The sequence below is a fragment of the Oryctolagus cuniculus genome, chromosome 4 (genome assembly GCF_051225735.1).
Source record: "Oryctolagus cuniculus isolate XC-2025 breed Fujian yellow rabbit chromosome 4, ASM5122573v1, whole genome shotgun sequence".
Classification (NCBI taxonomy): Eukaryota; Metazoa; Chordata; class Mammalia; order Lagomorpha; family Leporidae; genus Oryctolagus; species Oryctolagus cuniculus.
The window spans coordinates 44,946,916-44,959,416 of NC_142870.1; the positions used below are offsets into that span (position 1 = coordinate 44,946,916).

Consider the following 12,501-nt stretch of genomic DNA (forward strand, 5'->3'; position numbering starts at 1 on the left):
ATTCTTTAAATACAAAATGAAGTACAGAACAGGAAGCTGAAACACAGGACCAGCCCAGTGAGACTTACTTAGTCCTTTAGCTACCAAAATGTAATTTTCTTAATCGTTGTTGACTCTAATCTTTAATTTAGAAGTATCTTCCATGGGATTTATTGAGGTATCATTGACAAATAAGTACTGTTTCTATCCAAGTTGTAAAGCATGATGATTTGATACATATGGTATGATGATTACCACAACAAAATTAATTAAAATATCCATTATCAGAGTTTTTATTGTTTTTGTAAGTACATTATAATATTGGACAGATTCTCATGTAGTCATTTTCTTTTGGAAAAAAGGGTACCACAAACCACATATATCTCATTTGAAAAAGATTAGCAAACTTTCAACCAAAGAAATGGGGTAGTTTAAAGCTATATTTTCCTTTTTGCAAGATCTGCAAGAAAAGGATAGAGTGTGATGCTTAAAGAGGAACAGATTTTGTATTTTTTGGCAAGATATTACATCCTCTGTTGCTGTATTTGGCTCTTGCAAATAGTCTCTTGTACAAGTGCAAAGCAAAGATCAATGCTGGTGTTCTTCATTCAGCCACAGCCAAACTTGGTATAGAAAATAAAACAGTTGTGTTTGAGTGTTTTTCCTAACAATGTCTTGCCCCTCACTTATTGATCAGTAGCCGTCCAAATTATGGATTCTTACTCTACCCATTACATCTTTCAGAACATGTTTGCTTTTTTGTAACAGTCTTTCCACTGCTTAACTAGAAGCAGATGCAGTGATACATCTAGAGAAAAGTGCTAAAGATTTACTATCTCCGTGTGGTCCTAAATAGTTGCTTAGTTAAATGTGTACAGGTAAGCAATGAGATGCCTGGAGAGTTAGGGCATCACTGAATGGCCATATGTTCCCAAAAAAGGAAGCAAGACAATCAAATGGTGATTGATTGTCCCCAGGGGAAAAAAAAAAAAAAAAAAAAAAAAAAAAAAAAAAAAAACAAACTTCAGCTAGGAAGCATCTGCTCTAGATTATCTGCTCTCTACCCCAACGAAGTGTCTGTCTTACATAAATACTGCATAAGCCTTTGGATTCTGTGGCATCATAATGACATGAAATGCTTGCAATAACGACAGCAGTTTTCTTTGTATGCAATTATATAAGATAGAGAAGATGAACTTCCACTCATATGCCCTTGCAAGAATGTCTTGCTAGTTTCATTGAAATATTAGAACCTCCCTGATTACAACAAATCTGATAAGAAAATGATCACTGGTATCCAATACTAATTATGATATATAGAATAATGGCTCTGTAATTAGGACCGCCTCCTAATCACCAGAAGCAATGATTATAAGGGACTTTGAAAATATAATTAAGATAAGGACCTTGAGATGTGGTCAGAATTCTGAATTACACAGTGGAAACAATGTAATCACAAGGGTGAGGCAAAAGAGACAGGTCAGAATGATGCCAGGTGAGAAGGACTTGATCAGCAGTTGCTAGCTCTGAAGAGGAAAGAGAAGACCATCGTATTCTGGCCTAGTCTAAATACGGTAGACTATTAAGAAGACTGTGCCAAATTATTTCACTTGTAATACTGGAGAGTGCCATTTCATACTGATTTCTGGACTTCTGACCTCTCACATTAAACATTTATTTAATAAGAAAAGAGGATTCACGTTAAAAAAAATTCTAGCTTCCTTCAAAATATAAGATCTTGAATGTCTCCTCTTCAGGAATTCTTCAATGTCAATGAATCACAGGAAGGTTTTTTTTTTTTCCACATTATTGCATTAAAATATAATGCAAAACAAAATATTTCTTTTAAGGATTAACTGAATAACTCAGAAGCATTCTGTAGCAAAACATTTTAAACACTCCTACTATTAAGTAATTCATAAACTCATTTCACCTGTTATCCATTATAAACATTTGTTCTACAATTAACTCCTCATTGTAACATACAATTTCTTGACTATAGAAATTAACCTCATAATTGGGACAACCTAAAATGTAATTTCCAAAGAATTTTATAAGTTGCTTAATTGACTATAAAGGAAATGAAAAGAGCTTTAGTTAATTCTCAAGAAATACAGACCAAAGCAAAATGCTACATTAAAATATAAACATTAAATTCACATTAAATTATTTATTGAACAAATTGAACATAATGACATCTGTTTTAATTACAAAATTTTCATCATCTTATATCACTGAGACATAGTCATAAAACCTGCAATTGAACAATGAAGAGAAATAAGAAAATGTCTCTTCTTCAACCTCACAATAAGCAAAAAATATGATTTTATAATTATCTTATATAGTCCAAAGTTTTATGAATGATATATTTTGTAAATTAGGATGACAGCATAACTAAGAATAGTTAATTTCTCTAACAAATCTGGAATTTCATTGTATATAAAAGCTGTATGGTAATATTATAATTAATAATTTTAAGTTTACCTAATCAAGTGACAAATACATAAACTTCACTATACTGTGTATTTTTCATCATGAAAGCATTTTACCTTAGATTTATGTGATAGAAACAAATTGAACCCACATTTTCCTTTTAAAATTATACAAAGAATTCACATGAAAACCTTTCCTTGTATTATATATCTTGAAAAATGTATGGAATAATATTTTTAATCAGATATAATATCCAAGATTTACATAGTCTAAGAAATTAAATCAAGTGTGTAAATAACCGTTATTAACTTTTGTTCTAGCCACAGTATAGAAAAAATGTACATCTCCATTAGCATAAAGAAACATCATAAGAAAAGTTCACATCTTATACCAAAAAAAAAAAAAAAAGGATCTAAACAATCTCATATTCTAACATAATTGTTCTTGGTCAAATATAATTGTCCAGAAATTGTTAAAAAGGAAATTGATATCTTGCCATTTTGTAGAATGTGTGCTTGTTTGTTATATACTATAATTGGTAAATTACACTTAAATCTATTAGAATTTCTTAAAACTTAAATAGGAGATTCAGATAAATGTTGGATCAAACTAGCTACAACTTCAAGAGGATACTTGTTTGATCAATAACTTGAAACTACAGAATATTTTTCAAATGAGACACGGCAATGAACAATAAAAGGAATAAAAAATTAAGATATTTTAACAAGAATGACTATAGGTTAGACAAGAATATGGGGTGCAATTCCCAGAGAACATTAAAGTGTTCTTAAAAGCTACTGAAAAATTCGAAAGTCTTTTCTGTGATCAATCTCCATGACCAAGACATCAACGTTATTAACATTTTGAAACTGTTGAAACTGACGTTTCTTTGCCAGCTACACTCCTGCCCCAAATGCCAGAGGCACACACTTTTAAATAGTTTATGTATTCATCTTCTACATACATTGTTGAACTAAAATTCTAGCCTATATTTTCCAAAGCCATCTTAATCGTAGATTTAATGCTTTAGTAGTAGATTTAAAGAGCTCTTTGGCCTTTAAATGTTATAAAAAAAATCTGTAATTTCCCTCTCAAACAAGCCTTACTTTGTCTGAAAGATGTATATTTGATCCTGCAGAAGAGAAAAGAAAGAACTGAGAGATTAGGGTCCCGTACATTAACCTTGGCAGGCTGGTTTCACTCTTGGTCCTCCACAGTTTCTGCTGTCCTTCTGTCAGCTGCAAAGGTGATCAGTCACAGGAATTCTTAGGGCCGTCAATACCCCTTTGTAACGGCAATGGTTCGAGTGAACTCTTTCCATCTTCAATAACTGACACAGTGTCAACATCTGCTTCTAATAAAGTTGTTTCTTTTTTCTCAAGTAGAGTAAATTTGCTGACTGAGATCTTAAAGGCTTGTGTTTTTCCCCCTTTTTCATGTAGATTTTTTCCACCATATTTTGCACATTTCCTCCAAGACAAGTAAAGAAAAAAAATGGATAACTCAAAAGAAATGTCTTACTTCAGGTGCCAAGGAAACCCAAAAGATAACTGAACAATATAAACTCTGGTGAATTAATGACACTATCCCATTAATTTTGGAGACACAATACATGGGGGAATGAATAAAAAATTGAGATATGTGAGGAAAATCAGGGTGGGACATACACTAAGAACTTATTTTTCCTTTGTAAATGATAAAGTAAGAAGTCAAAGCTAGTTAAGAAATAAATATACATTATCTCCCACATCCAGTAAGGAGAAAATCTTCTCTTTGCAATAATTTCCTACAGAAAAGTAATCATATAGTGACTTGGTTGCTGAAGAAATGCATATTATAAGCAAAGAGAAGAGAAGTTGGAGGTCAGCTTAATGATCTGCTTACTCAATTGATAGACATTTATAGTAAACATCTATAGTGAGTCAAATGGTCAACAGTTTCAACAGCCTGCCTGTTTGATATCACTATCTCACTTTACTCATGACATAAACAAATGAAGACCCCAAAACCACACATCAAATTGTGGCTAAAGCAGAATTCAGAGAATGGCCTCAAATCAAAGCTCTTATCCATTAATTCATTCTGCTTCTCCACTCATTTCCCTGTCATAACTCTGGCATGTCTACTTTCCTTTGCCATCACTTAATGCCATAACCCTTATTAGCTTAATTCAGCAAATACTATTCAAAGGACGGTCAGTAAGGAATAGAACAGAATTTCCTATCAGTTTCCAATCATCACTTTAAATTGCAAACACAACATTAAACCAGGTAGTGAACTCAAAAGTTAGATACAGGCCGGCGCCGCGGCTCACTAGGCTAATCCTCCGCCTAGCGGCGCCGGCACACCGGGTTCTAGTCCCGGTCGGGGCGCCGGATTCTGTCCCGGTTGCCCCTCTTCCCGGCCAGCCCTCTGCTGTGGCCCGGGAGTGCAGTGGAGGATGGCCCAGGTGCTTGGGCCCTGCACCCCATGGGAGACCAGGAAAAGCACCTGGCTCCTGGCTCCTGCCATCGGATCAGCGCGGTGCGCTGGTCGCATCGCGCTGGCCGCGGCGGCCATTGGAGGGTGAACCAACGGCAAAGGAAGACCTTTCTCTCTGTCTCTCTCTCTCACTGTCCACTCTGCCTGTCAAAGAAAAAAAAAAAAAAAAAAAAAAAAGTTAGATACAGTCACATAAGGCCATCTTCAAAGCTCAACAGGAAATTAAATTGAAGATAAACTTATTTTGGTGCAAAATAGTTTTGAAATCTTTGCATAGCCTTTCATAAAATGAACATTCTATGAGATTTTTGAGACCCCACATATGCATTTTCAAAATTTTTGCACCAAAATAAACTTACTTTTAATTATTTTCCATGAACTTCTTGGGGTACACTTATATTCTGTAGTCTTAAACAGGAGTGGACAAATGTTACTTGTATAATGAACAACAAGTTGTTCAGGGACATCTTTTATGCTAATGCCTAGAATTTTTTAACTTTTATAAAGTTAAAGAAAGTGACTCTGATTATTTAGAATCTATAGTTTGTCATTTTGAAAACTTTTGAGTAATATTAAACATTTTGTTTAATGGTATGAATAATCTTAAGAGAAAGAGATAAGTTAGAAGGAAAAGTTAAGAGAGGACAATCTTCTTAAGAAGACACATTGATTTCTCAAAAGCTCTTTTCAAATCAACACTGTGGAATCAAATAACCTATTAGGATCCTAACTTGTCAACATATGCTGCTCTTTAGTTCTTGAAGAAACAATTAAATTTAAAACTTAAGAAATTATATTCTAGTGTCTTGTTCACAGAAGACAATCTGATTTGTAAAATGGTCAAAGTCTGAGTGACTCTAAATGAAAATGGGGAGGTAGATGATAGCTCTCCATAAAGCAGTTGTGACAACTTTAATTCTAACACCATCATTTTGATATGGGAAAAATCAGACCCAGGGGTGATAATATTTTCAACTTAATTTCAGAATAATGTGCTAAATTACAACCCATTCTCCTTTATGACTTCTGATGACAATGGTAATATGGCCATAGCAAGCAGGTGCCAGGCAATTGTAAAGGTAAGCACTCATTCTATATTTAGAGGTTCCTTAACTGTATTGGGCAAACCACACCTGGGCCTGTTCTCAATGGAAGAGATCACCTGCATATCCTTCCTGAGTACAGCAGAATTCAGGTTCCCAACTTTTCTCAGGCTCTGATAGTCAAGAAATGTTTTATACAATAGTCATTCAGAGAGATACAGAACAAAGTCTAAATTCTGGTTAAAGCCATATAATTGTTCTCTATAATTCAATTCAATTGGATGGGGAATAAGGAAAGGAGCAAGGACTCAATATTTTCCTTCTCAATTGTGAAAATCCAATTGAAAGATCTGAAAGAGTTCGAGTAAAACACTGTTGTAAGAGAAATAGCAAAGGAAGTTAATAGGTTCCCAAGGCAAAAGAGGCAGATAAATAATCCTCAGTGAGTCATCCCATGGGAACATATGAATACTTGTCTTTGAAAACTCAGGAGAATACAAGACAACATGAGTTTTATAGGCTCATTCAACTCTGTGCTTAACACATTTGAGCAAATTACAACCGAAAAAACGATACCAGATCAAAACACAGAGCAAAATGCACATAATTTAATCTGATCACTTCTTAGAACTTTAAATTCCTTTCACTAGTGAGAAAAATATACCTTAAATTTGGATCTCATGTTGGTAAAAAATGTGCATATTGTGTTAAACAGTTTAGGTAAAAAACAAGCAAAATATGGAGCGATGAGAATCTGTTTAAATTTAAAATGCACAGGATGCACCAGGAAAACTAAGACACTTAATACATTAAATGTAACAAAGGAAATATGGGAAATATTTTAAAATTCTTTATGAGAACTCTGCCTACATAAACATATTGTGTTATTCGTGTCTAAAACATCCACACACACACAAAATGTGTATAATTAAGGATGGAAATTGGCATTTCATTAAATATTCTTTTTCATGTGAGTGGTGAAAAGTGGGAGAAACTTGAGAAAATTTCTTCATCAAACTGTAATTTCTATATTACACTAACTTTTGTATATGACCTTCTCTGAAAGCAATTGAAAAAAGAAATGGACTTTGCCAGTAAAGTCCTTGAATTATTAATCAGTGCTACTTTCCAAGTCTTTACTGAAAAAGTCTTAATATAATTCTCACTTCATTTTTTAGAAACTGAAGGTCATATCAAGTTGAATTCCCAACTTATCAATTTTAGTGCAATATCAGTAATTGTGACATAAATTTAAATATCAATATAAATTTTACTTTGCCCTAATTTTTTTTCTTAAAACAAAAGCAAGTCAAGCAAAGACAGACTTAAACCACAAAAAAGAAGAGTTGCAAAATCCTGTGTTTAAAATTATTACAGATAGAATATATTAGTGTTCAGTTGATAAGGATGGGTGACATTAGCAGAAATAGCTAAAGCTTTTTGATGTGTCTAGTACATTCCCAGATACTACTTATTCAAAAGCTTCCCAGGGAGAAAAGATGGAATTAAAATAAGACTTTTTAAATTGCCATGAGTGAATAGGCAGAAACAAGAAAAATAAGACACTGGTACTCACAGGCGCCATTGGTAAATGCATCCCCACCCCCAACAAGTGGTTGTATATAAACTCTGGTTCCATTTATCAAGGTTGGATGGAGTAGAAAAAGAATTATGATGCTCTAAGTAAAGTCTCCTTCGGATTTGAAGGTTTACCAAACTTCTTTCCTAAACAGCTTTCCAGAACTCTTTGATAGAAACCATAGTAATGAAATAGCCAGTCTTTAATGTGGTCATTTAGAAAAACTTCTTTTTAAAGCTATATATACAACTCTAGCATGGAATTGTTTTCACTGAGATTCATTATAAAACAATACTGCACTGGTTTGATGATAGTTTAGCTACTTTTGTAGGAAGGAGAAAATATCAAACACTTGAGGTAACCTAGAAAGCACAGACAGAGCATATCACAGCCTCTTAAAGGCAAGCATCTTAAACATTTGCCAGTGCTTCTCTGAGAGCAAGTTCTTTAAACAGAACTCAACAATTTTTACAATATTAAAAAAAAAATATGTCCCTCAAAAATACCCCATCAAGGCTAAACCAAACTTTCTGTATATCTACAAAAATAGATGCACATAGAGCTACAAAATTGTGTTCCTGAAAGAATGACCATTTTCATTTGTGGTTCATCTTTTCCTGACAAGGTGATTGATTCATAAAGATAAAAAAAATCGAAATAAAACAAAAATTAACTGATGTATTGATGAAAGCAAGAAAACATAAAAAGAAAGAGTTACTCAGTTGGGAAAGGCTCAGATGAGGGGGAAACAAGATTTTCCTCATTGTCTAGGACCCACTCTGCTCTCTGAAAAGTCTCAAAACCAAAGTCAACTGCCTGACACATCCTCTTCTCTTTTCACGTCTCTCTTGTCCTCTGCAGAATGAAGGATCCTGACAGCATCTTCTTCCAGTGGGCCCTTGAATTCATGCTGCAACATGACTTACTAACACTGTTTTAGTACCACGGTGATTCCTTGCTCTTGTCTTGATGCTGCAGACCTAGAAAAGATGACAATGGTAAAAATGAAGGGTATTAATAAAACTAGCACTCAACAATAGGTATAATCTGAATTGTACTGGCTATAGAAACCAAATAGAGAATTAAGATACTAGGAAAGTATGACTTAAGGATAATCTGGTATCTCATCAACTTCCATGCCTATCAGTATTCATAACATTCCATTTATACAGCACAAATTCTTTTTTACAGTTCTTATTTCCTTGGAGTGTAACTCAATAATAAATATACTAAATGAAATATTTTGTTATTTCAAAAGAAACTTATATTAGAAGCAAAAAATGGACATAGCCAATCTTGTAGGTTTTACTTCAATTAATACTTTTGGAAATCATAGAGATGATACTTTTGGACTAATATGATGAACATATTTTGTTGTTTTGAATTGTTATAAATTATGGTGAATAATTAAAAATGGTTAAAATAAATATAGTGTTATGTATTTTATTGATTCATAACTAATAGCATTGTATTAAATCTCCATTCTATTTATCAATATACATATTTGAATAACCTGTTCCTCCAGAAAGTAGTTTAAGTGACATATGCAAATTCATACTACATAGAAAGAAAGCAAAATTTAGACATAACTTTAAAAAAAAGGGAAGATAATTCAATATGTTAATTCCAACTCACAACTATAGTTGGGAAGAAGTTTATAAAAGAGAAGCCATAAAAAATAGACTCTGATCTAATACAGTTCATTGGCTAATTTCTGATATGGGCAATTAACATAGAACCTTCAATTTCTACCCAGTTGAAGTTAATTTCACTGTTTTTTCTTTTCATTTTTACTGGCAAATGAAATTTTATACCTTTAATATGTGGAATGAGATCCGTTGGTGTGTGTACATATTGTGAAATGATAAATACTACCATTTTAGTTAACACATCCATCACTTTTTTATACCCAAGGCATAATTGTTTGAAAGCGTGAAGTCTGAGACAGATAACTGCTCTTAAGTTGTTTCCAATCAGATACCAAAGCATTCAGTGAAGACCTCTAGTTTTCTGTTTTTGTTTTAGAATTTGCTTGAAAGGCAGAGTCAGAGAGAGGTGGGGGGTGGGGAGGGAATTTTCCATCTGCTGGCTCACTCTCCAAATGGCCACAAAGGCCAGAGCTGGCCCAGGTGAAAGCCAGGAGCTTCATCCAAGTCTCTCACATGGGTGGCAGGGACACAAACACTGGGGCTATCTTCCTCTGCTTTTGCAAGCATATTAGCAGGGAGCCAGATCAGAAGTGGAGCATCCAGGACTCGAACTGGTACATGCCAGTGTTGCAGGCAGTGGCTTAACCTTCTTTACCACAATGCTGGGCCCCCTGAAGACTTTTTACAAATGAGTTGAAATGAGACATGACTGCTGTTGTATAGCTGCAAGGATCTCAGGCTCTCTTTTTGATCTAAAACTGCTATAAGTCTGAACTTAAAGCTCTGAATAAATGATTTTAAATTTTATTGTTACTAAAGCAACACTTCTTGTCCCTCAATTTGCAGAGAATTTTATAAAATAATGGATGTAATAACAAAAATAGAAAAAAAGTATTTCTTGAATGGATATGTAATGACAACCCACAAAGCAGAATATTTAAGAGAGGAAGAAAAGAAACACAAGGAGATCACAAAACACACAATTTCATATAGCTTTTGTGTATTGCTCCCATCTTTACATTTTCTCAATTGTGCTGGTATTATACTTAATAAGTATTGATTCTATCAATATTTTTCCTTTCACATTTCAAAAGAAGAAACAATGGAAGAAGATGGGGGAAGGAGGAAGGGAGAAGAAATAAAAGGATCTGGGGTATATCAAGTCACTTTGAGTTTGCTTTACTCATTTTCAAATGATTTTGTGGTTAGAATAATTTGCAACCTGACAGTCTCTGCTCTGTGACTCTTATAATCCAAACCACCTTTACTGACAATCTGCTGACTACATAAATATTTTTTTCATTATTAAAATGTCTCATCTTTTCTATGACTCAGTATTTCCACACTTGAGGACTGCATCAATCTATAGAATGTCAGCACTGAAAGTCATGAATATTGTTATAGTCATCAAGTGGTTTGAGTGTCTTTTTTCTCCCTTTGAAATAAAGGCAATCCCTAGTTCACTCTGCAAAGACTTAGGACTCCTTCAGAGTCACATTAGTCTTTTTCTGTGAACAAGCATCACATTACTTAACATAGTCCCAAACTCTCCAGCCGGAGTAACGGGGGTCACCCTCTCTATAAATTTGCATCTTAGTTTAGTTCCATGTCCCTGTATTTCTGCATTGCAAACCTTAAATAAATCAATTCATCTATGGTCTGAAATGTATTAAATATCTAATGGATCCTTGTGCTATAGTTTCTTTTTGGTGATGTGACATAAATCAAATCTTTGCTTTATCAGAGCTTCATATCCATGCATTTCACAATAGGAATAAATGAAGCACAAAAAATGAGCAACCACAAATGAAAAATCCCATCAAGAAGCTGTAAGAGAAAAGCATGACTATACTTTATCTGGTTAAGACAATTGGTATGAGTGGATCAGAATACTTGAGTCAGCAAGTACATTCTGTTTTCCCCAGCCAGAGTTGAGGGAGGCAGAATTGTTCATTGGTGATCCTTATGTAGTCCACTTATGTTTGTAATTTCTCAAATTTTTCTTACTGCAACTGAATCCACTCTGTAACCAGTCTCGCTCCTTTTAGGTTTCATGGTTGTTGTTTTTGCCTTCTTACTTCCCCAACTTGAAGTTCTAGCTCACAGCGTATCCTGAGACTTCCCTACTCACCATCTGAAATCACCCATGTTTACTTTCTTTATATTGGTATTTCAGTTTTGGTTTTATTGTTTAGTCTGTGAGATGTTCAGTAGAAAGGAACATAAACATCAAAACCAAAATGATGTTGTTAAGGCCTGAATATGCTAGGTATTGTGCTAAGTATTTTACACAAAATATCTTGTTGATCGTTCCCAATCATGCTACAATAATATCCCTTTTGCAAAGGAGAAAACAGAAGGAGAATTTATGCAACAGCTAAGTGATGGAGCTAGGATTTTAAAGTAAGCATGCTGCTCAGAGTCAGAAGTCTTTCCCACAACATATACTCTCACCTTACATAGGCTCTATAGACTACTGGCTGTGGCACTGGCTGGACTTTCCCAGTGCCCTCCATCAAAATCATATAAAACCAACTCAAAGAAGCATTAATAGACTCCTTTTTTATATCCCTTTATTTGCACTATTTAGAAACACCCTGAATTACACAGAACTGACATAAAGATTTAGAAAATAAACTATCTATGATATTTTTAAAGAAACTATATTGTTGCAATGTTTAATGTAACATGTAATAAATGGCTACACAATGGTTTGGTATACTTCAGATAAAGAACACTTCTGTGGCGGAATGAGAAGGCCGTGCCAAGATGGCCACTGGCAAGTGAGTGGCAGTTACTCAAGAATGGCTTCAGAACCCACATGGCAAAGGAGCCTGCCTGGCAACAGGCAATGATTGGTTAGGGCATAAATCGCCCCTTGACCGGATTGTCTGCCTCAGCTATATAAGCTGCTGTACCAATTGAAATAAGCGAGTCTGCAAGCTGCTCGCCTCTAGCCTGCTTTCATCCTACTCCCTGTGTCTGTGTGGTGACTCCACGCTTCTTATCCCCACCATGCTTCTCCTCCCAGAACAAATCCACAGCAACACACTTCCAAAGAAAAATATGATGTAATAGAATATCAACTATATCTCTATAAATATATTTAGGGTAACCATAATACTCCCCTCTAGACTTCCCAGTATGACCATTTAAAATATACAGTGACAGGACTGGTGTTGTGGTGTAGTAGGCCTGTGGCTCTGGCCTGAAAGGAAATGAAAGCCCATTGACCCATTTTCTCTTTTCAGTTCCAACATCTCTGCCACCAGATGACCAAGAGAAAAGAGAAAAAAGAAATCCAGACCCAAGAACAGAGCAAAGGAATTATGGATAT

The 12,501-nt window shown here is 34.5% G+C and overlaps 1 protein-coding gene and 1 long non-coding RNA gene across 4 annotated transcripts in view; one reads left to right on the forward strand and one right to left on the reverse strand.

Annotated features, from left to right (window-relative positions):
• Positions 1-2,129: 2,129 nt before the first annotated feature.
• LOC149126960 (uncharacterized) lies at positions 2,130-7,512 on the forward strand. The gene is made up of 2 exons (XR_016232384.1): positions 2,130-4,708; positions 5,082-7,512. It is a non-coding gene; the product is annotated as an uncharacterized LOC149126960 (long non-coding RNA).
• Positions 6,899-12,501, reverse strand: part of VGLL3 (vestigial like family member 3) — a 44,156-nt gene continuing 38,553 nt past the window's right edge. For all 3 annotated transcript variants that reach the window (XM_008267102.5, XM_008267101.5, XM_002716634.6), the window contains exon 4: positions 6,899-8,495. In XM_008267102.5, the coding sequence (XP_008265324.1) occupies positions 8,452-8,495 (44 nt within the window). In that variant the 3' untranslated portion in view covers positions 6,899-8,451. The remainder of the gene's footprint in view (positions 8,496-12,501) is intronic.